Below are 27,165 nucleotides of genomic sequence, written 5' to 3' on the forward strand. Positions count from 1 at the left end.
TCCTGGAAATTTTAATATATACACACACTGCCATTAAAATGTTTGGGGCCACTTAGAAATGTTCTTGTTTTTGTAAGAAAAGCACATTTTTTTGAAATAACACAATTTATCAGAAATTGTTGTAAATGACTATTGTAGCTGGAAACAGCAGATTTTTTTATGGAATATCTACATAGGCGAACAGAGGCCCATTATCATCAACCATCACTTCTGTGTTCCAATGGCACGTTGTGTTAGCTAATCCAAGTTTATCATTTTAAAACGCTAATTGATCATTAGAAAACCCTTTTGCAATTATGTTAGCACAGCTGAAAACTGTTGTTCTGATTAAACAAGCAATACAACTGGCCTTCTTTAGACGAGCTGAGCATCTGGAGCATCAGCATTTGTGGGTTCGATTGCAGGCTCAAAATGGCCAGACACACACCTTTCTTCTGAAAAGCATTAGTCTATTTTTGTTCTGAGAAATTAAGGCTATTCCATGTGAGAAATTGCCAAAAAAACTGAAGTTCTCGTATAACGCTGTGTACCGCTGCCTTCACAGAACAGTGCAAACTGGCTCTAACCAGATAGAAAGGGGAGTGGGAGGCCCCGGTGCACAACTGAGCAAGAGGACAAGTACATTAGTGTCTAGTTGAGAAACAGCTTGTTATTATGGACGTTTCCATGGTAGACCCAGTTGTACCACATGCAGTGTGTTAATGTGTCCTCTAACCCTGTTGTTATGGATGTTTCCATGGTAGACCCAGTGTGTTAATGTGTCCTCTAACCCTGTTGTTATGGATGTTTCCATGGTAGACCCAGTTGTACTACATGCAGTGTGTTAATGTGTCCTCTAACCCTGTTGTTATGGATGTTTCCCCATGGTAGACCCAGTTGTACTACATGCAGTGTGTTAATGTGTCCTCTAACCCTGTTGTTATGGGATGTTTCCCCATGGTAGACCCAGTTGTACCACATGCAGTGTGTTAATGTGTCCTCTAACCCTGTTGTTATGGATGTTTCCATGGTAGACCCAGTGTGTTAATGTGTCCTCTAACCCTGTTGTTATGGATGTTTCCCCATGGTAGACCCAGTGTGTTAATGTGTCCTCTAACCCTGTTGTTATGGATGTTTCCATGGTAGACCCAGTGTGTTAATGTGTCCTCTAACCCTGTTGTTATGGATGTTTCCATGGTAGACCCAGTTGTACCACATGCAGTGTGTTAATGTGTCCTCTAACCCTGTTGTTATGGATGTTTCCATGGTAGACCCAGTGTGTTAATGTGTCCTCTAACCCTGTTGTTATGGATGTTTCCCCATGGTAGACCCAGTGTGTTAATGTGTCCTCTAACCCTGTTGTTATGGATGTTTCCCCATGGTAGACCCAGTGTGTTAATGTGTCCTCTAACCCTGTTGTTATGGATGTTTCCCCATGGTAGACCCAGTTGTACCACATGCAGTGTGTTAACGTGTCCTCTAACCCTGTTGTTATGGATGTTTCCCCATGGTAGACCCAGTGTGTTAACGTGTCCTCTAACCCTGTTGTTATGGATGTTTCCCCATGGTAGACCCAGTGTGTTAATGTGTCCTCTAACCCTGTTGTTATGGACGTTTCCATGGTAGACCCAGTTGTACCACATGCAGTGTGTTAATGTGTCCTCTAACCCTGTTGTTATGGATGTTTCCATGGTAGACCCAGTGTGTTAATGTGTCCTCTAACCCTGTTGTTATGGATGTTTCCATGGTAGACCCAGTTGTACCACATGCAGTGTGTTAATGTGTCCTCTAACCCTGTTGTTATGGATGTTTCCATGGTAGACCCAGTTGTACTACATGCAGTGTGTTAATGTGTCCTCTAACCCTGTTGTTATGGGATGTTTCCCCATGGTAGACCCAGTTGTACCACATGCAGTGTGTTAATGTGTCCTCTAACCCTGTTGTTATGGGATGTTTCCATGGTAGACCCAGTGTGTTAATGTGTCCTCTAACCCTGTTGTTATGGACGTTTCCATGGTAGACCCAGTGTGTTAATGTGTCCTCTAACCCTGTTGTTATGGATGTTTCCATGGTAGACCCAGTGTGTTAATGTGTCCTCTAACCCTGTTGTTATGGATGTTTCCCCATGGTAGACCCAGTGTGTTAATGTGTCCTCTAACCCTGTTGTTATGGATGTTTCCATGGTAGACCCAGTGTGTTAATGTGTCCTCTAACCCTGTTGTTATGGATGTTTCCATGGTAGACCCAGTTGTACTACATGCAGTGTGTTAATGTGTCCTCTAACCCTGTTGTTATGGATGTTTCCATGGTAGACCCAGTGTGTTAACGTGTCCTCTAACCCTGTTGTTATGGATGTTTCCCCATGGTAGACCCAGTGTGTTAATGTGTCCTCTAACCCTGTTGTTATGGATGTTTCCATGGTAGACCCAGTGTGTTAATGTGCCCTCTAACCCTGTTGTTATGGATGTTTCCATGGTAGACCCAGTGTGTTAATGTGTCCTCTAACCCTGTTGTTATGGATGTTTCCATGGTAGACCCAGTGTGTTAATGTGTCCTCTAACCCTGTTGTTATGGATGTTTCCCCATGGTAGACCCAGTGTGTTAATGTGTCCTCTAACCCTGTTGTTATGGGATGTTTCCCCATGGTAGACCCAGTTGTACCACATGCAGTGTGTTAATGTGTCCTCTAACCCTGTTGTTATGGATGTTTCCATGGTAGACCCAGTGTGTTAATGTGTCCTCTAACCCTGTTGTTATGGATGTTTCCATGGTAGACCCAGTGTGTTAATGTGTCCTCTAACCCTGTTGTTATGGATGTTTCCATGGTAGACCCAGTGTGTTAATGTGTCCTCTAACCCTGTTGTTATGGGATGTTTCCATGGTAGACCCAGTGTGTTAATGTGTCCTCTAACCCTGTTGTTATGGGATGTTTCCATGGTAGACCCAGTGTGTTAATGTGTCCTCTAACCCTGTTGTTATGGGATGTTTCCATGGTAGACCCAGTGTGTTAATGTGTCCTCTAACCCTGTTGTTATGGACGTTTCCATGGTAGACCCAGTTGTACCACATGCAGTGTGTTAATGTGTCCTCTAACCCTGTTGTAATGGATGTTTCCCCATGGTAGACCCAGTTGTCTGCAGCCTGGAGCTGTGGAGTCATCAGCCAGCAGTGAGGACTGTCTGTACCTCAACATCTTCGTCCCCAGCGGCATCGTAAGTCACATTGTACCGATAGAGATCTTTGTTTCACTAGAAGCCCTGTTGACCTCTCCTTTAGTTACCCCTAGACACCTCAAACACCACTCCACTACCGGTCCCTCAGATTGACAGTTAGTCTGCCGTGTCATTCCTGTTCTTGTCTTTTCCTCTGATAGAGAGGGAGTGCAGCGGTCCTGGTGTTCTTCCATAACCCGTCTGGAGCAGCCAGCGATGACACAGCATCTCTACTGGACGGCTCCTACCTGGCTGCCGTCGGCAACATCGTCGTGGTTACCGTCAACACCAGGGTTGCAGCGTTCGGATTCCTCAGCACAGGTGCTCCTCTTAACACACGTCAGAAGCAGCATTCAGTTATCTTACAGGTTATATGCTTTCAAAAGTAACAAAAGACACGAACAAGTGCTGCCTTCTAAATCTGAACTCACAACTGGGTCTGAGAACGCTGCTGAAATGGCTTAATAAGTGAATGTAAATGTAGGAGGAAGACAGTGGACATGAAGTTAGAATCAGGTCACGATGAAAGTGAAGGGGAGAGGATGACATGTTTACTGTTGGTATTCTGCTGCTGTGGGGGGCTGAGAGGGCCCGGGGGGGATGAGGGAGAGATGGGGAGATGAGGGGGGAGATACATCTCTGCTGATGGTGTGTTCTGTGCTGATGGTGTCTTCTGTGCTGATGGTGTGTTCTGTGCTGATGGTGTGTTCTGTGCTGATGGTGTGTTCTGTGATGATGGTGTGTTCTGTGCTGATGTGGCACTGAGAGGGAGGAGTGACTCTCTCCACAGTCAGCTAGCAGCCAGCCATAGCACACAGCTGGCACACTCACAGACATGTGGAAGGACTGTGTGTGTGTGTTCAAGTTTCAACTTTATTATCCTAGACGGCACGTTCTGTTTTAGAGTGATGTGTAGTCTTGGTGATAGGAGCCCTCAGCCAGCAACTCTAGAAGACCCTGCAGCACAGCCACACCTACTAAACCATTGGCCCCTCCCAGACAGTTCTTCTATAAAGCCCTGCAACACAGCCACACCTACTAAACCACTGGCCCCTCCCAGACAGCTCTTCTATAAAGCCCTGCAACACAGCCACACCTACTAAACCACTGGCCCCTCCCAGACAGCTCTTCTATAAAGCCCTGCAACACAGCAACACCTACTAAACCACTGGCCCCTCCCACAATCTCTTCTATAAAGCCCTGCAACACAGCCACACCTACTAAACCACTGGCCCCTCCCACACAGCTCTTCTATAAAGCCCTGCAACACAGCACACCTACTAAACCACTGGCCCCTCCCAGACAGCTCTTCTATAAAGCCCTGCAACACAGCCACACCTACTAAACCACTGGCCCCTCCCACACAGCTCTTCTATAAAGCCCTGCAACACAGCCACACCTACTAAACCTCTGGCCCCTCCCACACAGCTCTTCTATAAAGCCCTGCAACACAGCCACACCTACTAAACCACTGGCCCCTCCCACACAGCTCTTCTATAAAGCCCTGCAACACAGCCACACCTACTAAACCACTGGCCCCTCCCACACAGCTCTTCTATAAAGCCCTGCAACACAGCCACACCTAGTAAACCACTGGCCCCTCCCACACAGCTCTTCTATAAAGCCCTGCAACACAGCCACACCTCTAAACCACTGGCCCCTCCCACACAGCTCTTCTATAAAGCCCTGCAACACAGCCACACCTACTAAATCACTGGCCCCTCCCACACAGCTCTTCTATAAAGCCCTGCAACACAGCCACACCTACTAAACCACTGGCCCCTCCCACACAGCTCTTCTATAAAGCCCTGCAACACAGCCACACCTACTAAACCACTGGCCCCTCCCACACAGCTCTTCTATAAAGCCCTGCAACACAGCCACACCTACTAAACCACTGGCCCCTCCCACACAGCTCTTCTATAAAGCCCTGCAACACAGCCACACCTACTAAACCACTGGTCCCAGATATCTCTCCACCTATTGTCTTCTAGAGGGAGCTTTTCTAAAGCAACACTTTGGAATGTTCCATGCTTTCTGTTTGCTGTTGCTGAGTGTATTCACATTCTTACCAGGCTTTGGTAAAATGATATTTGAAATCTATCCAATAGTTTCTTGGTCCATTCTTAGTGGGTAATTACAGTATTGATGTGCTGCAGTGGCTTTTGGTACCCAAATGGAATAAAAACATGTTTGTATATTTTTGGAAATGATGTAGACGATAACACAAGTCACAACCCAAAGAACATATTACGTTATATAAGTGTATCTCTTGAATGGATTTGACTCCTGACACGGTACATGAAATAACAGCAGTGTGAACTGAATGCCTCTAGGCTCCACAGCCCTGCCAGGTAACGCCGGCTTCCAGGACCAGGTAGCCGCTCTGAAGTGGGTCCAGGAGAACATTGAGGCGTTCGGAGGTGACCCCAGGCTGGTGACGGTGGGGGCAGAGCGGAGTGGAGCCGACGTGGCCAGCCTACATCTGACCTCCCCCTCCTCGCGTGGTCTCTTCGACAGGATGCTGCTCATGGTAAGCTGACCTGTGACCCCTGATCCTCACTGACCTTCACTAAGAGTACCAAATGGTGCCCTATTCCCTATATAGTGTACTGCTTTTGACCAGAGCCCCTATCAAAAGTAGTGCACTATAGTAGTGCACTAAATAGGGCTATTGTGGATGTGTTACTAAGCCCTCGTGTGTAAATAATGCTGTTACAGTAACGGTCTTAACCATTCCAGCTGTTTACAACTAGTTTAGGCTGTCAAGCAGTAACACCCTTGTGATTAATGGTACGAATGTCACTGATTATGCAGTGTGACAGTCATCACAGTTTTACTTCCACGTTCACGGCATAGTCCAGTATGCTATGTCCTCTCTATACAGCAGGACATGTCCTCTCTATACAGCAGGATTATGTCCTCTCTATACAGCAGGATTATGTCCTCTCTACACAGCACGATATGTCCTCTCTATACAGCAGGACATGTCCTCTCTATACAGCAGGATTATGTCCTCTCTACACAGCAGGACATGTCCTCTCTATACAGCAGGACATGTCCTCTCTATACAGCAGGATTATGTCCTCTCTACACAGCACGATATGTCCTCTCTATACAGCAGGACATGTCCTCTCTATACAGCAGGATTATGTCCTCTCTACACAGCACGGTATGTCCTCTCTATACAGCAGGGCATGTCCTCTCTATACAGCAGGATATGTCCTCTACATTTAAGCCCATATCCAGTCTTAAGAGTTCAGGAGGATGGCTTGTGCGTACTCCCCCTCCTCCTCCTCTTCCAGTGCTGTAGTGCTGAGTCCGTGACCGGGAGGTACACACACACTCCTCCTCTTATTCCTCCTCCAGCTGGTGCTCTTCCTCTCCTTCCTCATGTCCCCCAGAGACATGTAGGAGGAGACTGTGTTCCGCAGGCCAAAGCTGATCATAGAGTCTCTGTTGCCGGGGTAACGATGAGGCTGGTCTGTCAGCTCCGAGCTGGGGTTAGAATAGATATGATGCAGCGTTAGTCTGTTATCTATCACTGATAAAGTACATTGAAAGCTAAACTCAAAAATAAGCTCAAACACATATGTAATTGTCAGACTCCATGAAACTCCCAGAGAGGGGTAGTGACAGATACAGATGGATGGGGAGAAACAAGGTTGGAGAGAGAGGGACTGAAGGCGGGAGAGAGGGGCTGAAGGCGGGAGAGAGGGGCTGAAGGCGGGAGAGAGGGGCTGAAGGCGGGAGAGAGGGGCTGAAGGCGGGTAGAGAGGGGCTGAAGGCGGGGAGAGGGGGGCTGAAGGCGGGTAGAGAGGGGCTGAAGGCGGGGAGAGGGGGCTGAAGGCGGGGTAGAGAGGGGCTGAAGGCGGGTAGAGAGGGGCTGAAGGCGGGTAGAGAGGGGCTGAAGGCGGGTAGAGGGGGCTGAAGGCGGGTAGAGAGGGGCTGAAGGCGGGTAGAGAGGTGCTGAAGGCGGGTAGAGAGGGACTGAAGGCGGGAGAGAGGGGAACTGAAGGCGGGTAGAGAGGGACTGAAGGCGGGAGAGAGGGGGACTGAAGGCGGGTAGAGAGGGGCTGAAGGCGGGTAGAGAGGGGCTGAAGGCGGGTAGAGAGGGGCTGAAGGCGGGGAGAGGGGGGCTGAAGGCGGGTAGAGAGGGGCTGAAGGCGGGGAGAGGGGGGCTGAAGGCGGGTAGAGAGGGGCTGAAGGCGGGTAGAGAGGGGCTGAAGGCGGGTAGAGAGGGGCTGAAGGCGGGTAGAGAGGTGCTGAAGGCGGGAGAGAGGGGGACTGAAGGCGGGAGAGAGGGGAACTGAAGGCGGGAGAGAGGGGAACTGAAGGCGGGAGAGAGAGGGACTGAAGGCGGGTAGAGAGGGAAAGAGAGGTCAACGTTAGAGAAAGAGGTACCTGTTGACGTCTTTCCAGTCGAAGTTGTTGTGCATCACCACAGGGGGTGCCTGGGAAGCCAGGTTGAGGTTGCCATTGGTTACAGCCTGACATGGGGTGGTGAGAATACAGCACAGGCCGTCTGCACAATCTGTCAAAGAGGAGGGGCCACTGTCATTACCAGAAACCATATGCAGCTATCCTGTGGTTATAACCAGTTAGCTACCAGAAACCATACAGTGACAAAAATATAAATGTACAAGGACACATTAATGACACAAGCAGAGCACTAGAGCTGAATATCTTCCACATCCTCAAAATAGCCAACTTCAGAAATGTACTTCAACCACAGTATACAGCTCATATGACTCCACTTAGTGAATATAGTGTAGCAGCATTGCAGTGCGTTGGAGTTGGTGCGGCTTGAAAGAGTCAATAATTCCACGTTAGAAAGTGATAACTACCGGTGGTGTCACAAGTTAAAAAATAATGAATAGTTCCACCCTTTATAATAATACTATACTTATCAGCTCATGGTTCCTATAAATAGGTTCACATGGAGTCTACATGTGTTCGACTTTAATGTCAGATTGTAATAAGATCAGATATGTTGGTGTCCCGGAAAAAAACTCTTATTACATTTTTTTTTTAAATAATTTTTTAAAGATGTATTTTCAGATACGGCTATTGTCAGACATAATGCCTGCAAATCATTCACTTTTCACAGAATATGAAGAGGGATGACTACTTTAATCATGAACCTTTCACAGAATATGAAGAGGGATTACTACTTTAATCATGAACCTTTCACAGAATATGAAGAGGGATGACTACTTTAATCATGAACCTTTCACAGAATATGAAGAGGGATGACTGCTTTCAATTTCTGTTAATTTTCTTTTTTAAATCTACAAAAAGTGAGGTACAAGGTTTCCGATGAATAGATTTGGACTAAATGTCCATGATCATGTCACCGGGGATGGTTATTTACCAGAGTAGTGGTTGACGAGGTCCTCTAGACACTGGAAGGTTAGACCAGGAGAGATGTAGTACCAGTTGTTGGGAAGGCGTATAATACGATAGTGTACCATAACCCTGTGCCATACAGACAGGGTATACACTCCTACAACACCACACAGGCAAAGAAAAACAAGACATTATTACATCTGTTTTTAAAGTTGGTCGATTTTGGTTGATAATTTTAGTAGTTGATTGTGAGAGAATCTATCGGCAGTCCCGTAGTCGAAGTATAGAACTATAGAGCTTTTATATGTACCATTTATTTAGGACATTTAGCCAACCCCTTTATCCTAAGTGACTTACAGTAGTTGTTGCTTGCGTACCCACAACCATCGCGTTGCGAGCGCCATGCTCTACGAACGGAGCACCACAAGGGGCACCACAAGGAGCACCACAAGGAGCACCTACATTCCATTTAATTACGGTACAGACGTCTGTCTCTAGGCCACTCACCTTTTTGACTTTCTCTGATCATGAAGGAGCCAGCTCTGTTTCCGGGCAGACGAAGCAGTTCCTCTGCTTTGGGTCGGGCCACCCCTTCAAACAACCAGCTAAATGAATACAGAATACAATTCAACCAAGGGGCCACCCCTTCAAACAACCAGCTAAATGAATACAGAATACAATTCAACCGCGGCCCTTGCAGAGCAAGGGGAACTACTACTTCAAGGTCTCAGAGCAAGTGACGTCACCGATTGAAACGCTATTTAGCGCGCACTATTCCACCGCTAACTAAGCTAGCCGTTTCACATCCGTTACCACCGGCCGTTTTAATCATAATGGCGTCGTAGATGCGATCACCTTCCCCTTTTCAGAATACCAAGCCTTAAACCATTATCGTCAGCTATAATCCGACACTGGACTAGGAAAGTGTTAGGTTAGTATATCTTTTTATTTTTTATTTTTTTTAAACATATCTATTTAAAAAAAAAATGTTTACTTAACACTTATTTTATCTTAAAACTGCATTGTTGGTTAAAGGCTAGCAGTTAGCATTTCACTGTAAGGTCTACTACATCTGTTGTATTCAGCATTTCACTGTAAGGTCTACTACACCTGTTGTATTCAGCATTTCACTGTAAGGTCTACTACACCTGTTGTATTCAGCATTTCACTGTAAGGTCTACTACACCTGTTGTATTCAGCATTTCACTGTAAGGTCTACTACACCTGTTGTATTCAGCATTTCACTGTAAGGTCTACTACACCTGTTGTATTCAGCATTTCACTGTAAGGTCTACTACATCTGTTGTATTCAGCATTTCACTGTAAGGTCTACTACACCTGTTGTATTCAGCATTTCACTGTGGGGTCTACTACACCTGTTGTATTTAGCATTTCACTGTAAGGTCTACTACACCTGTTGTATTCAGCATTTCACTATAAGGTCTACTACACCTGTTGTATTCAGCATTTCACTGTGACGTCTACTACACCTGTTGTATTTAGCATTTCACTGTAAGGTCTACTACACCTGTTGTATTCAGCATTTCACTATAAGGTCTACTACACCTGTTGTATTCAGCATTTCACTGTGACGTCTACTACACCTGTTGTATTTAGCATTTCACTGTAAGGTCTACTACACTTGTTCTATTTAGCATTTCACTGTAAGGTCTACTACACCTGTTGTATTCAGCATTTCACTGTAAGGTCTACTACATCTGTTGTATTCAGCATTTCACTGTAAGGTCTACTACACCTGTTGTATTCAGCATTTCACTGTAAGGTCTACTACACCTGTTGTATTCAGCATTTCACTGTAAGGTCTACTACACCTGTTGTATTCAGCATTTCACTGTAAGGTCTACTACACCTGTTGTATTCAGCATTTCACTGTAAGGTCTACTACACCTGTTGTATTCAGCATTTCACTGTAAGATCTACTACACCTGTTGTATTCGGCATTTCACTGTAAGGTCTACTACACCTGTTGTATTCAGCATTTCACTGTGGGGTCTACTACACCTGTTGTATTCAGCATTTCACTGTAAGGTCTACTACACCTGTTGTATTCAGCATTTCACTGTGGGGTCTACTACACCTGTTGTATTCAGCATTTCACTGTAAGGTCTACTACATCTGTTGTATTCAGCATTTCACTGTAAGGTCTACTACACCTGTTGTATTTAGCATTTCACTGTAAGGTCTACTACACCTGTTGTATTCAGCATTTCACTGTGAGGTCTACTACACCTGTTGTATTTAGCATTTCACTGTGAGGTCTACTACACCTGTTGTATTCAGCATTTCACTGTGAGGTCTACTACACCTGTTGTATTTAGCATTTCACTGTGAGGTCTACTACACCTGTTGTATTTAGCATTTCACTGTGAGGTCTACTACATCTGTTGTATTCAGCATTTCACTATGAGGTCTACTACACCTGTTGTATTTAGCATTTCACTGTGAGGTCTACTACACCTGTTGTATTCAGCATTTCACTGTGAGGTCTACTACACCTGTTGTATTCAGCATTTCACTGTAAGGTCTACTACATCTGTTGTATTCAGCATTTCACTGTAAGGTCTACTACACCTGTTGTATTCAGCATTTCACTGTAAGGTCTACTACATCTGTTGTATTCAGCATTTCACTGTAAGGTCTACTACACCTGTTGTATTCAGCATTTCACTGTAAGGTCTACTACATCTGTTGTATTCAGCATTTCACTGTAAGGTCTACTACACCTGTTGTATTCAGCATTTCACTGTGAGGTCTACTACACCTGTTGTATTCAGCATTTCACTGTAAGGTCTACTACACCTGTTGTATTCAGCATTTCACTGTAAGGTCTACTACACCTGTTGTATTCAGCATTTCACTGTAAGGTCTACTACACCTGTTGTATTCAGCATTTCACTGTGAGGTCTACTACACCTGTTGTATTCAGCATTTCCCTGTAAGGTCTACTACATCTGTTGTATTCAGCATTTCACTGTAAGGTCTACTACATCTGTTGTATTCAGCATTTCACTGTAAGGTCTACTACACCTGTTGTATTCAGCATTTCACTGTGGGGTCTACTACATCTGTTGTATTCAGCATTTCACTGTAAGGTCTACTACACCTGTTGTATTCAGCATTTCACTGTAAGGTCTACTACACCTGTTGTATTCAGCATTTCACTATAAGGTCTACTACACCTGTTGTATTCAGCATTTCACTGTGAGGTCTACTACACCTGTTGTATTCAGCATTTCACTGTAAGGTCTACTACATCTGTTGTATTCAGCATTTCACTGTGGGGTCTACTACATCTGTTGTATTCAGCATTTCACTGTGAGGTCTACTACACCTGTTGTATTCAGCATTTCACTGTAAGGTCTACTACACCTGTTCTATTTAGCATTTCACTGTAAGGTCTACTACACCTGTTGTATTCAGCATTTCACTGTAAGGTCTACTACACCTGTTGTATTCAGCATTTCACTGTAAGGTCTACTACATCTGTTGTATTCAGCATTTCACTGTAAGGTCTACTACACCTGTTGTATTCAGCATTTCACTGTAAGGTCTACTACATCTGTTGTATTCAGCATTTCACTGTAAGGTCTACTACACCTGTTGTATTCAGCATTTCACTGTAAGGTCTACTACACCTGTTGTATTCAGCATTTCACTGTAAAGTCTACTACACCTGTTGTATTCACCTACCCGTGATAGACCTTGACAGTGGACTGTGACAGTGTCAGGTAGGTTAGTGTTGCTGTGAGTTCACCTACCCGTGATAGACCTTGACAGTGTCAGGTAGGTTAGTGTGAGTTCACCTACCCGTGATAGACCTTGACAGTGTCAGGTAGGTTAGTGTGAGTTCACCTACCTGTGATAGACCTTGACAGTGTCAGGTAGGTTAGTGTGAGTTCACCTACCTGTGATAGACCTTGACAGTGTCAGGTAGGTTAGTGTGAGTTCACCTACCTGTGATAGACCTTGACAGTGTCAGGTAGGTTAGTGTGAGTTCACCTACCCGTGATAGACCTTGACAGTGTCAGGTAGGTTAGTGTGAGTTCACCTACCCGTGATAGACCTTGACAGTGGACTGTGACAGTGTCAGGTATGCTACTGTTGCTGTGAGTTCACCTACCCGTGATAGACCTTGACAGTGTCAGGTAGGTTAGTGTGAGTTCACCTACCCGTGATAGACCTTGACAGTGTCAGCTAGGTTAGTGTGAGTTCACCTACCCGTGATAGACCTTGACAGTGTCAGGTAGGTTAGTGTGAGTTCACCTACCCGTGATAGACCTTGACAGTGTCAGGTAGGTTAGTGTGAGTTCACCTACCCGTGATAGACCTTGACAGTGTCAGGTAGGTTAGTGTGAGTTCACCTACCCGTGATAGACCTTGACAGTGTCAGGTAGGTTAGTGTGAGTTCACCTACCCGTGATAGACCTTGACAGTGTCAGGTAGGTTAGTGTGAGTTCACCTACCCGTGATAGACCTTGACAGTGTCAGGTAGGTTAGTGTGAGTTCACCTACCCGTGATAGACCTTGACAGTGTCAGGTAGGTTAGTGTGAGTTCACCTACCCGTGATAGACCTTGACAGTGTCAGCTAGGTTAGTGTGAGTTCACCTACCCGTGATAGACCTTGACAGTGTCAGGTAGGTTAGTGTGAGTTCACCTACCCGTGATAGACCTTGACAGTGTCAGGTAGGTTAGTGTGAGTTCACCTACCCGTGATAGACCTTGACAGTGTCAGGTAGGTTAGTGTGAGTTCACCTACCCGTGATAGACCTTGACAGTGTCAGGTAGGTTAGTGTGAGTTCACCTACCTGTGATAGACCTTGACAGTGTCAGGTAGGTTAGTGTGAGTTCACCTACCTGTGATAGACCTTGACAGTGTCAGGTAGGTTAGTGTGAGTTCACCTACCCGTGATAGACCTTGACAGTGTCAGGTAGGTTAGTGTGAGTTCACCTACCCGTGATAGACCTTGACAGTGGACTGTGACAGTGTCAGGTATGCTACTGTTGCTGTGAGTTCACCTACCCGTGATAGACCTTGACAGTGTCAGGTAGGTTAGTGTGAGTTCACCTACCCGTGATAGACCTTGACAGTGTCAGGTAGGTTAGTGTGAGTTCACCTACCCGTGATAGACCTTGACAGTGTCAGCTAGGTTAGTGTGAGTTCACCTACCCGTGATAGACCTTGACAGTGTCAGGTAGGTTAGTGTGAGTTCACCTACCCGTGATAGACCTTGACAGTGTCAGGTAGGTTAGTGTGAGTTCACCTACCCGTGATAGACCTTGACAGTGTCAGGTAGGTTAGTGTGAGTTCACCTACCCGTGATAGACCTTGACAGTGTCAGCTAGGTTAGTGTGAGTTCACCTACCCGTGATAGACCTTGACAGTGTCAGGTAGGTTAGTGTGAGTTCACCTACCCGTGATAGACCTTGACAGTGTCAGCTAGGTTAGTGTGAGTTCACCTACCTGTGATAGACCTTGACAGTGGACTGTGACAGTGTCAGGTATGCTACTGTTGCTGTGAGTTCACCTACCCGTGATAGACCTTGACAGTGTCAGGTAGGTTAGTGTGAGTTCACCTACCCGTGATAGACCTTGACAGTGTCAGGTAGGTTAGTGTGAGTTCACCTACCCGTGATAGACCTTGACAGTGTCAGGTAGGTTAGTGTGAGTTCACCTACCCGTGATAGACCTTGACAGTGTCAGGTAGGTTAGTGTGAGTTCACCTACCCGTGATAGACCTTGACAGTGTCAGCTAGGTTAGTGTGAGTTCACCTACCCGTGATAGACCTTGACGGTGTCAGGTAGGTTAGTGTGAGTTCACCTACCCGTGATAGACCTTGACGGTGTCAGGTAGGTTAGTGTGAGTTCACCTACCCGTGATAGACCTTGACGGTGTCAGGTAGGTTAGTGTGAGTTCACCTACCCGTGATAGACCTTGACAGTGTCAGGTAGGTTAGTGTGAGTTCACCTACCCGTGATAGACCTTGACAGTGTCAGGTAGGTTAGTGTGAGTTCACCTACCCGTGATAGACCTTGACAGTGTCAGGTAGGTTAGTGTGAGTTCACCTACCCGTGATAGACCTTGACAGTGTCAGGTAGGTTAGTGTGAGTTCACCTACCCGTGATAGACCTTGACAGTGTCAGCTAGGTTAGTGTGAGTTCACCTACCCGTGATAGACCTTGACAGTGTCAGGTAGGTTAGTGTGAGTTCACCTACCCGTGATAGACCTTGACAGTGTCAGGTAGGTTAGTGTGAGTTCACCTACCCGTGATAGACCTTGACAGTGTCAGGTAGGTTAGTGTGAGTTCACCTACCCGTGATAGACCTTGACAGTGTCAGGTAGGTTAGTGTGAGTTCACCTACCCGTGATAGACCTTGACAGTGTCAGGTAGGTTAGTGTGAGTTCACCTACCCGTGATAGACCTTGACAGTGTCAGGTAGGTTAGTGTGAGTTCACCTACCCGTGATAGACCTTGACAGTGTCAGGTAGGTTAGTGTGAGTTCACCTACCCGTGATAGACCTTGACAGTGTCAGGTAGGTTAGTGTGAGTTCACCTACCCGTGATAGACCTTGACAGTGTCAGGTAGGTTAGTGTGAGTTCACCTACCCGTGATAGACCTTGACAGTGTCAGGTAGGTTAGTGTGAGTTCACCTACCCGTGATAGACCTTGACAGTGTCAGGTAGGTTAGTGTGAGTTCACCTACCCGTGATAGACCTTGACAGTGTCAGCTAGGTTAGTGTGAGTTCACCTACCCGTGATAGACTTTGACAGTGTCAGGTAGGTTAGTGTGAGTTCACCTACCCGTGATAGACCTTGACAGTGTCAGGTAGGTTAGTGTGAGTTCACCTACCCGTGATAGACCTTGACAGTGTCAGGTAGGTTAGTGTGAGTTCACCTACCCGTGATAGACCTTGACAGTGTCAGCTAGGTTAGTGTGAGTTCACCTACCCGTGATAGACCTTGACAGTGTCAGGTAGGTTAGTGTGAGTTCACCTACCCGTGATAGACCTTGACAGTGTCAGGTAGGTTAGTGTGAGTTCACCTACCCGTGATAGACCTTGACAGTGTCAGGTAGGTTAGTGTGAGTTCACCTACCCGTGATAGACCTTGACAGTGTCAGGTAGGTTAGTGTGAGTTCACCTACCCGTGATAGACCTTGACAGTGTCAGGTAGGTTAGTGTGAGTTCACCTACCCGTGATAGACCTTGACAGTGTCAGGTAGGTTAGTGTGAGTTCACCTACCCGTGATAGACCTTGACAGTGTCAGGTAGGTTAGTGTGAGTTCACCTACCCGTGATAGACCTTGACAGTGTCAGCTAGGTTAGTGTGAGTTCACCTACCTGTGATAGACCTTGACAGTGGACTGTGACAGTGTCAGGTATGCTACTGTTGCTGTGAGTTCACCTACCCGTGATAGACCTTGACAGTGTCAGGTAGGTTAGTGTGAGTTCACCTACCCGTGATAGACCTTGACAGTGTCAGGTAGGTTAGTGTGAGTTCACCTACCCGTGATAGACCTTGACAGTGTCAGGTAGGTTAGTGTGAGTTCACCTACCGTGATAGACCTTGACAGTGTCAGGTAGGTTAGTGTGAGTTCACCTACCCGTGATAGACCTTGACAGTGTCAGGTAGGTTAGTGAGTTCACCTACCCGTGATAGACCTTGACAGTGTCAGGTAGGTTAGTGTGAGTTCACCTACCCGTGATAGACCTTGACAGTGTCAGGTAGGTTAGTGTGAGTTCACCTACCTGTGATAGACCTTGACAGTGTCAGGTAGGTTAGTGTGAGTTCACCTACCTGTGATAGACCTTGACAGTGTCAGGTAGGTTAGTGTGAGTTCACCTACCCGTGATAGACCTTGACAGTGTCAGGTAGGTTAGTGTGAGTTCACCTACCCGTGATAGACCTTGACAGTGTCAGGTAGGTTAGTGTGAGTTCACCTACCCGTGATAGACCTTGACAGTGTCAGGTAGGTTAGTGTGAGTTCACCTACCCGTGATAGACCTTGACAGTGTCAGGTAGGTTAGTGTGAGTTCACCTACCCGTGATAGACCTTGACAGTGTCAGGTAGGTTAGTGTGAGTTCACCTACCCGTGATAGACCTTGACAGTGTCAGGTAGGTTAGTGTGAGTTCACCTACCCGTGATAGACCTTGACAGTGTCAGGTAGGTTAGTGTGAGTTCACCTACCCGTGATAGACCTTGACAGTGTCAGGTAGGTTAGTGTGAGTTCACCTACCCGTGATAGACCTTGACAGTGTCAGCTAGGTTAGTGTGAGTTCACCTACCCGTGATAGACCTTGACAGTGTCAGGTAGGTTAGTGTGAGTTCACCTACCCGTGATAGACCTTGACAGTGTCAGGTAGGTTAGTGTGAGTTCACCTACCCGTGATAGACCTTGACAGTGTCAGGTAGGTTAGTGTGAGTTCACCTACCCGTGATAGACCTTGACAGTGTCAGGTAGGTTAGTGTGAGTTCACCTACCTGTGATAGACCTTGACAGTGTCAGGTAGGTTAGTGTGAGTTCACCTACCTGTGATAGACCTTGACAGTGTCAGGTAGGTTAGTGTGAGTTCACCTACCTGTGATAGACCTTGACAGTGTCAGGTAGGTTAGTGTGAGTTCACCTACCCGTGATAGACCTTGAAAGTGTCAGGTAGGTTAGTGTGAGTTCACCTACCCGTGATAGACCTTGACAGTGGACTGTGACAGTGTCAGGTATGCTACTGTTGCTGAGTTCACCTACCCGTGATAGACCTTGACAGTGTCAGGTAGGTTAGTGTGAGTTCACCTACCCGTGATAGACCTTGACAGTGTCAGGTAGGTTAGTGTGAGTTCACCTACCCGTGATAGACCTTGACAGTGTCAGGTAGGTTAGTGTGAGTTCACCTACCCGTGATAGACCTTGACAGTGTCAGGTAGGTTAGTGTGAGTTCACCTACCCGTGATAGACCTTGACAGTGTCAGGTAGGTTAGTGTGAGTTCACCTACCCGTGATAGACCTTGACAGTGTCAGGTAGGTTAGTGTGAGTTCACCTACCCGTGATAGACCTTGACAGTGTCAGCTAGGTTAGTGTGAGTTCACCTACCCGTGATAGACCTTGACAGTGTCAGGTAGGTTAGTGTGAGTTCACCTACCCGTGATAGACCTTGACAGTGTCAGGTAGGTTAGTGTGAGTTCACCTACCCGTGATAGACCTTGACAGTGTCAGGTAGGTTAGTGTGAGTTCACCTACCCGTGATAGACCTTGAAAGTGTCAGGTAGGTTAGTGTGAGTTCACCTACCTGTGATAGACCTTGACAGTGTCAGGTAGGTTAGTGTGAGTTCACCTACCCGTGATAGACCTTGACAGTGTCAGGTAGGTTAGTGTGAGTTCACCTACCCGTGATAGACCTTGACAGTGTCAGGTAGGTTAGTGTGAGTTCACCTACCCGTGATAGACCTTGACAGTGTCAGGTAGGTTAGTGTGAGTTCACCTACCCGTGATAGACCTTGACAGTGTCAGCTAGGTTAGTGTGAGTTCACCTACCTGTGATAGACCTTGACAGTGGACTGTGACAGTGTCAGGTATGCTACTGTTGCTGTGAGTTCACCTACCCGTGATAGACCTTGACAGTGTCAGGTAGGTTAGTGTGAGTTCACCTACCCGTGATAGACCTTGACAGTGTCAGGTAGGTTAGTGTGAGTTCACCTACCCGTGATAGACCTTGACAGTGTCAGGTAGGTTAGTGTGAGTTCACCTACCCGTGATAGACCTTGACAGTGTCAGGTAGGTTAGTGTGAGTTCACCTACCCGTGATAGACCTTGACAGTGTCAGGTAGGTTAGTGTGAGTTCACCTACCCGTGATAGACCTTGACAGTGTCAGGTAGGTTAGTGTGAGTTCACCTACCCGTGATAGACCTTGACAGTGTCAGGTAGGTTAGTGTGAGTTCACCTACCCGTGATAGACCTTGACAGTGTCAGGTAGGTTAGTGTGAGTTCACCTACCCGTGATAGACCTTGACAGTGTCAGGTAGGTTAGTGTGAGTTCACCTACCCGTGATAGACCTTGACAGTGTCAGGTAGGTTAGTGTGAGTTCACCTACCCGTGACTGTTGACAGTGTCAGGTAGGTTAGTGTGAGTTCACCTACCCGTGATAGACCTTGACAGTGTCAGGTAGTGTGAGTTCACCTACCCGTGATAGACCTTGACAGTGTCAGGTAGGTTAGTGTGAGTTCACCTACCCGTGATAGACCTTGACAGTGTCAGGTAGGTTAGTGTGAGTTCACCTACCCGTGATAGACCTTGACAGTGTCAGGTAGGTTAGTGTGAGTTCACCTACCGTGATAGACCTTGAGTGTGGTAGGTTCACCTACCAGGTAGTGATAGACCTTGACAGTGTCAGGTAGGTTAGTGTGAGTTCACCTACCCGTGATAGACCTTGACAGTGTCAGGTAGGTTAGTGTGAGTTCACCTACCCGTGATAGACCTTGACAGTGTCAGGTAGGTTAGTGTGAGTTCACCTACCCGTGATAGACCTTGACAGTGTCAGGTAGGTTAGTGTGAGTTCACCTACCCGTGATAGACCTTGACAGTGTCAGGTAGGTTAGTGTGAGTTCACCTACCCGTGATAGACCTTGACCTTGAGTGTCAGGTAGGTTAGTGTGAGTTCACCTACCCGTGATAGACCTTGACAGTGTCAGGTAGGTTAGTGTGAGTTCACCTACCCGTGATAGACCTTGACAGTGTCAGGTAGGTTAGTGTGAGTTCACCTACCCGTGATAGACCTTGACAGTGTCAGGTAGGTTAGTGTGAGTTCACCTACCCGTGATAGACCTTGACAGTGTCAGGTAGGTTAGTGTGAGTTCACCTACCCGTGATAGACCTTGACAGTGTCAGGTAGGTTAGTGTGAGTTCACCTACCCGTGATAGACCTTGACAGTGTCAGGTAGGTTAGTGTGAGTTCACCTACCCGTGATAGACCTTGACAGTGTCAGGTAGGTTAGTGTGAGTTCACCTACCCGTGATAGACCTTGACAGTGTCAGGTAGGTTAGTGTGAGTTCACCTACCCGTGATAGACCTTGACAGTGTCAGGTAGGTTAGTGTGAGTTCACCTACCCGTGATAGACCTTGACAGTGTCAGGTAGGTTAGTGTGAGTTCACCTACCCGTGATAGACCTTGACAGTGTCAGGTAGGTTAGTGTGAGTTCACCTACCCGTGATAGACCTTGACAGTGTCAGGTAGGTTAGTGAGTTCACCTACCCGTGAGTTCACCTAGTGTCAGGTGATAGTTCACCTACCCGTGATAGACCTTGACAGTGTCAGGTAGGTTAGTGTGAGTTCACCTACCCGTGATAGACCTTGACAGTGTCAGGTAGGTTAGTGTGAGTTCACCTACCCGTGATAGACCTTGACAGTGTCAGGTAGGTTAGTGTGAGTTCACCTACCCGTGATAGACCTTGACAGTTTCAGGTAGGTTAGTGTGAGTTCACCTACCCGTGATAGACCTTGACAGTGTCAGCTAGGTTAGTGTGAGTTCACCTACCTGTGATAGACCTTGACAGTGGACTGTGACAGTGTCAGGTATGCTACTGTTGCTGTGAGTTCACCTACCCGTGATAGACCTTGACAGTGTCAGGTAGGTTAGTGTGAGTTCACCTACCCGTGATAGACCTTGACAGTGTCAGGTAGGTTAGTGTGAGTTCACCTACCCGTGATAGACCTTGACAGTGTCAGGTAGGTTAGTGTGAGTTCACCTACTCGTGATAGACCTTGACAGTGTCAGGTAGGTTAGTGTGAGTTCACCTACCCGTGATAGACCTTGACAGTGTCAGGTAGGTTAGTGTGAGTTCACCTACCCGTGATAGACCTTGACAGTGTCAGGTAGGTTAGTGTGAGTTCACCTACCCGTGATAGACCTTGACAGTGTCAGGTAGGTTAGTGTGAGTTCACCTACCTGTGATAGACCTTGACAGTGTCAGGTAGGTTAGTGTGAGTTCACCTACCTGTGATAGACCTTGACAGTGTCAGGTAGGTTAGTGTGAGTTCACCTACCCGTGATAGACCTTGACAGTGTCAGGTAGGTTAGTGTGAGTTCACCTACCCGTGATAGACCTTGACAGTGTCAGGTAGGTTAGTGTGAGTTCACCTACCCGTGATAGACCTTGACAGTGTCAGGTAGGTTAGTGTGAGTTCACCTACCCGTGATAGACCTTGACAGTGTCAGCTAGGTTAGTGTGAGTTCACCTACCCGTGATAGACCTTGACAGTGTCAGGTAGGTTAGTGTGAGTTCACCTACCCGTGATAGACCTTGACAGTGTCAGGTAGGTTAGTGTGAGTTCACCTACCCGTGATAGACCTTGACAGTGTCAGGTAGGTTAGTGTGAGTTCACCTACCCGTGATAGACCTTGACAGTGTCAGGTAGGTTAGTGTGAGTTCACCTACCTGTGATAGACCTTGACAGTGTCAGGTAGGTTAGTGTGAGTTCACCTACCTGTGATAGACCTTGACAGTGTCAGGTAGGTTAGTGTGAGTTCACCTACCTGTGATAGACCTTGACAGTGTCAGGTAGGTTAGTGTGAGTTCACCTACCCGTGATAGACCTTGAAAGTGTCAGGTAGGTTAGTGTGAGTTCACCTACCCGTGATAGACCTTGACAGTGGACTGTGACAGTGTCAGGTATGCTACTGTTGCTGTGAGTTCACCTACCCGTGATAGACCTTGACAGTGTCAGGTAGGTTAGTGTGAGTTCACCTACCCGTGATAGACCTTGACAGTGTCAGGTAGGTTAGTGTGAGTTCACCTACCCGTGATAGACCTTGACAGTGTCAGCTAGGTTAGTGTGAGTTCACCTACCCGTGATAGACCTTGACAGTGTCAGGTAGGTTAGTGTGAGTTCACCTACCCGTGATAGACCTTGACAGTGTCAGGTAGGTTAGTGTGAGTTCACCTACCCGTGATAGACCTTGACAGTGTCAGGTAGGTTAGTGTGAGTTCACCTACCCGTGATAGACCTTGACAGTGTCAGCTAGGTTAGTGTGAGTTCACCTACCCGTGATAGACCTTGACAGTGTCAGGTAGGTTAGTGTGAGTTCACCTACCCGTGATAGACCTTGACAGTGTCAGGTAGGTTAGTGTGAGTTCACCTACCCGTGATAGACCTTGACAGTGTCAGGTAGGTTAGTGTGAGTTCACCTACCCGTGATAGACCTTGAAAGTGTCAGGTAGGTTAGTGTGAGTTCACCTACCCGTGATAGACCTTGACAGTGTCAGGTAGGTTAGTGTGAGTTCACCTACCCGTGATAGACCTTGACAGTGTCAGGTAGGTTAGTGTGAGTTCACCTACCCGTGATAGACCTTGACAGTGTCAGGTAGGTTAGTGTGAGTTCACCTACCCGTGATAGACCTTGACAGTGTCAGGTAGGTTAGTGTGAGTTCACCTACCCGTGATAGACCTTGACAGTGTCAGCTAGGTTAGTGTGAGTTCACCTACCTGTGATAGACCTTGACAGTGGACTGTGACAGTGTCAGGTATGCTACTGTTGCTGTGAGTTCACCTACCCGTGATAGACCTTGACAGTGTCAGGTAGGTTAGTGTGAGTTCACCTACCCGTGATAGACCTTGACAGTGTCAGGTAGGTTAGTGTGAGTTCACCTACCCGTGATAGACCTTGACAGTGTCAGGTAGGTTAGTGTGAGTTCACCTACCCGTGATAGACCTTGACAGTTTCAGGTAGGTTAGTGTGAGTTCACCTACCCGTGATAGACCTTGACAGTGTCAGCTAGGTTAGTGTGAGTTCACCTACCTGTGATAGACCTTGACAGTGGACTGTGACAGTGTCAGGTATGCTACTGTTGCTGTGAGTTCACCTACCCGTGATAGACCTTGACAGTGTCAGGTAGGTTAGTGTGAGTTCACCTACCCGTGATAGACCTTGACAGTGTCAGGTAGGTTAGTGTGAGTTCACCTACCCGTGATAGACCTTGACAGTGTCAGGTAGGTTAGTGTGAGTTCACCTACTCGTGATAGACCTTGACAGTGTCAGGTAGGTTAGTGTGAGTTCACCTACCCGTGATAGACCTTGACAGTGTCAGGTAGGTTAGTGTGAGTTCACCTACCCGTGATAGACCTTGACAGTGTCAGGTAGGTTAGTGTGAGTTCACCTACCCGTGATAGACCTTGACAGTGTCAGGTAGGTTAGTGTGAGTTCACCTACCTGTGATAGACCTTGACAGTGTCAGGTAGGTTAGTGTGAGTTCACCTACCTGTGATAGACCTTGACAGTGTCAGGTAGGTTAGTGTGAGTTCACCTACCCGTGATAGACCTTGACAGTGTCAGGTAGGTTAGTGTGAGTTCACCTACCCGTGATAGACCTTGACAGTGTCAGGTAGGTTAGTGTGAGTTCACCTACCCGTGATAGACCTTGACAGTGTCAGGTAGGTTAGTGTGAGTTCACCTACCCGTGATAGACCTTGACAGTGTCAGCTAGGTTAGTGTGAGTTCACCTACCCGTGATAGACCTTGACAGTGTCAGGTAGGTTAGTGTGAGTTCACCTACCTGTGATAGACCTTGACAGTGTCAGGTAGGTTAGTGTGAGTTCACCTACCCGTGATAGACCTTGACAGTGTCAGGTAGGTTAGTGTGAGTTCACCTACCTGTGATAGACCTTGACAGTGTCAGGTAGGTTAGTGTTAGTGAGTTCACCTACCCATGATAGACCTTGACATTGTCAGGTAGGTTAGTGTGAGTTCACCTACCCGTGATAGACCTTGGCCACATGGTTGTTGGGGATGTAGTTCTCATATCCTGTTTGGACAGAAGAAACCCTCCACCAGTAACCCTCCCTGACAGAAGAGAAGAAACAAGGGAAGAAGGAGGTTGAGTCCCGAATAGCACCCTATTCCTTATTTAGTGCACTGTTATAGACCAATAGGGCTCTGGTCAAAAGTAGAATTGGTCAGATTTGACCCCTGTCTCTGTCAGTCTAGTCAAACAGATCAGCTCTTAGAGGAGGTGGTGTTGTGTTGAGAGACTGAATGTGGAAGAGTAGGTCTGGTCCCAAATTGCCCCCTAGTCCCTAGATAGTTCCCTACCTTTGATCAGGACTTATAGGGCTCTGGTCAAAAGTAGGGCACTATCTAGGGACTAGGGTGCCATTTGGGACACAGTTCTTAGATTCAGTTGGGTTCAGTCACTCACTCTGCCAGGAGTCTCAGTCTCTCTCCTATCCTGAAGAGAGGCACGCTGACGTCTGCTGAGGGGTAGTCAGACAAGACTACCAGGGTTTCACTGACATCTGCAGAGGTGCAGTCAGACAGGACTCTCAGGGTATCGTTGTCTGGAGAGAAGAGTAAATATATATATATATATATTTTTACAGCATATTAGATGACTGTCATTCATATTCCATTCACCCAGCTCAATGTAACATCAATAGGTTTAGGCTACGACATGATACACTAATTTCCCCTATACCCATCATGAGGTTGCTACAACCTAGCCTATGAATTAAAGTTTACAATGGTAGGTGCACAGGTCGAGAGAAAATGTGAGCAATCAAGGTGACAGACAGTAACACATTCATTAACCCCTTGCACACTCTTGCCTGCATCTAGCTGATCTAGAGTGTAAATCAGTTGCAAACAAGAGTTTATATTGGACAAATTCAGGTGCATTTATCCCCGTTTCTTTCCTTTTGATTCCGTTTTAAGAAATATTTTCAACAGAATCGGCGGAATGAATCAAATCAAATGTATTTATATAGCACTTCGTACATCAGCTGATATCTCAAAGTGCTGTACAGAAACCCAGCCTAAAACCCCAAACAGCAAGCAATGCAGGTGTAGAAGCACGGTGGCTAGGAAAAACTCCCTAGAAAGGCCAAAACCTAGGAAGGAATACACCCCTGATCACATGCAAGCAGTTCTCTTTCATAGCAGCCACATGCAAACAGTTCTCTTTCATAGCAGCCACATACAAACAGTTCTCTTTCATAGCAGCCACATACAAACAGTTCTCTTTCATAGCAGCCACATGCAAACAGTTCTCTTTCATAGTAGCCACATGCAAACAGTTCTCTTTCATAGTAGCCACATGCAAACAGTTCTCTTTCATAGCAGCCACATGCAAACAGTTCTCTTTCATAGCAGCCACATACAAACAGTTCTCTTTCATAGCAGCCACATGCAAACAGTTCTCTTTCATAGCAGCCACATACAAACAGTTCTCTTTCATAGCAGCCACATGCAAACAGTTCTCTTTCATAGCAGCCACATACAAACAGTTCTCTTTCATAGCAGCCACATACAAACAGTTCTCTTTCATAGCAGCCACATACAAATAGTTCTCTTTCATAGCAGCCACATGCAAACAGTTCTCTTTCATAGCAGCCACATACAAACAGTTCTCTTTCATAGCAGCCACATGCAAACAGTTCTCTTTCATAGCAGCCACATACAAACAGTTCTCTTTCATAGCAGCCACATGCAAACAGTTCTCTTTCATAGCAGCCACATACAAACAGTTCTCTTTCATAGCAGCCACATACAAACAGTTCTCTTTCATAGCAGCCACATACAAACAGTTCTCTTTCATAGCAGCCACATACAAACAGTTCTCTTTCATAGCAGCCACATACAAACAGTTCTCTTTCATAGCAGCCACATACAAACAGTTCTCTTTCATAGCAGCCACATGCAAACAGTTCTCTTTCATAGCAGCCACATACAAACAGCATGATTCCTTTGGAAGTTGTATAACTCATTGCATCTACTCTCTCTCTCCTCCTCTCACCTTTTCCCCTTTCGCTTGTGGACTTCAGTGCACAATACATCAGCTGCCTGTGACCAGGCGAAAACACCTTTCCAAATGCCGTGTACTGGTGTACTATCTCAATTTGACCAGTTTCTCACAGCAGGGAAATAATCCTGCAGCAGCAGGAAATGTATATTATTATGTGGATTATAATTAATGGACTTTGTTGTAGGTAGTTGATTCATTTTAGGTTAAGAAAAATGAAGTCTGACATTTTAAAGTGGAAATTACAAATGTTAGAAGCCTTTTTAAACCTTGAATAGACAACAATTTGCATTTCCTTCTGCAAAGGAAAATTCTCTGCGACAACAGGGTGATCAAATTAAGAGAGTACATCTGTACAGTATCTGCCAATCACAGTGAAAGCAAAAGTGTTATCGGGTCATCCATATCAGATGAAGATTATATTATTTTTCCATTCAGTCAACAGCTATTGGACGGTCATTTCGAGATGCTGAATGCTCACACACTGATGCTATTACAAAAATATTTTTAAAAAATACTTTTTTTTTTTTTTTTTGTAGATATGAGTACATGTTGTGGAGGGGTAGGGGGGTAGGATGCTGTTCGGTATTTCATTTAATGAAGAAATATGTTTTCTATTGCGTGATGGTCCAGTAAATAGCAAGAGGTGACACACCCATGTTGGTAGAGGTGCAGACTAATGGAATAGTAAGCCGTCTACAACAGAAAGTCCTACAGTACACTGTATATATGCTCACAACAATTTAATGTGTAAACAAAGTGTTGGAAATATTGCATAGTGATCATTTGACCTAATTATACATTTATAAGCTTGCAGTTGTTTGGCCACAGTTTGCATGAGAGGAACCTTATTTATTTTGGGGGAAATTATGCAAATGTTTACACATACACCGAGCAGTACAGGGCCAGTACAGCTTATGAAACCAAGTCACTCCACCCTTACTTAAAATGTAACATCAAATGAACCATTTCCCATCAGAGACAATCTGCGATTCCAAGCGTTTAAATTAATAATTTTATAGACATTGATATCTTGAAGAATACAAAACAAATTCGAATCCCAGATCTTCCCTTTTAACAGGATCCTTTCATTAATAAAACGATCATTACCAAAGTACAGACTTCCTTAACCAGAGAGACTTACTTCTCAGAAAGGGATCAGAGCTGGTGTTGGTGTCATCTCCATTCCCTGTCATAGAGACTGGGCTGGTCCAGACGTTCCCCATGTCTGGTCAGAGAGCCTTGTTGATCATTTGAATGCAGGAAGAAAGAGCTGGGAAGTAGCAGTGCTATGTGTGCTTGCCTCTCATTCCTTCATCTCACTATTTAGCCCAGCACTGGTATTCTCCAGTTTAGGATGTGGATATCATCACCCTTTCCTCAGATAGACTTACCATACCAGTCTGTAGCAGCCTCCGTCGTTATACCTAATATAACCAATATTTGGTGTAATATAGCCGGAATTATAATGTAATATAGCCTGAATTAGCTTAGCATGATGCTACGGTACTGTTTAACGGCGATAAGCAGCAGCTCATCAGTCTATTCTAGTCATCCTGCCAATCTGTTTTTGTTGATCTCATCTAGTCACTTCCTCACTAATGGGGAAGTTGTGTGACTTGTTTTTCACCACATTTTTCCACTCCTGAAATAGACTAATCACTACAGTGCTGTAGCCAATAGATGAGACTAATCACCACAGTCTTGTAGCCAATAGATGAGACTAATCACCACAGTGTTGTAGCCAATAGATGAGACTAATTACCACAGTGCTGTAGCCAATAGATGACAGACTAATCACCACAGTGTTGTAGC

At 46.1% G+C, this 27,165-nt stretch overlaps 2 protein-coding genes across 3 annotated transcripts in view; one reads left to right on the plus strand and one right to left on the minus strand.

Annotated features, from left to right (window-relative positions):
* tg (thyroglobulin) overlaps positions 1–27,165 on the plus strand; it is a 127,600-nt gene that overhangs the window by 84,871 nt on the left and 15,564 nt on the right. Inside the window, exons 41-43 of the mRNA XM_065027139.1 lie at positions 3,104–3,195; positions 3,357–3,512; positions 5,528–5,724. Coding sequence (XP_064883211.1) covers positions 3,104–3,195; positions 3,357–3,512; positions 5,528–5,724 — 445 coding nt within the window. The remainder of the gene's footprint in view (positions 1–3,103; positions 3,196–3,356; positions 3,513–5,527; positions 5,725–27,165) is intronic.
* LOC115119234 (src-like-adapter) lies at positions 5,442–26,943 on the minus strand. 2 transcript variants are annotated; one of them, XM_065027369.1, is made up of 7 exons: positions 26,495–26,941; positions 23,752–23,890; positions 23,310–23,396; positions 9,048–9,145; positions 8,566–8,697; positions 7,596–7,725; positions 5,442–6,689 (listed from the first exon to the last, which is right to left on the minus strand). In XM_065027369.1, the coding sequence occupies exons 1-7, from the start codon at positions 26,574–26,576 to the stop codon at positions 6,443–6,445; spliced, it is 915 nt and encodes a 304-aa protein (XP_064883441.1). In that variant the 5' UTR covers positions 26,577–26,941; the 3' UTR covers positions 5,442–6,442. The 2 variants fall into 2 exon arrangements, with proteins under 2 accessions (XP_064883441.1, XP_064883442.1); XM_065027370.1 differs by lacking the exon at positions 8,566–8,697 and having other exon boundaries at positions 26,495–26,943.

The sequence above is a fragment of the Oncorhynchus nerka genome, linkage group LG14, assembly GCF_034236695.1.
Source record: "Oncorhynchus nerka isolate Pitt River linkage group LG14, Oner_Uvic_2.0, whole genome shotgun sequence".
Taxonomy (NCBI): Eukaryota; Metazoa; Chordata; class Actinopteri; order Salmoniformes; family Salmonidae; genus Oncorhynchus; species Oncorhynchus nerka.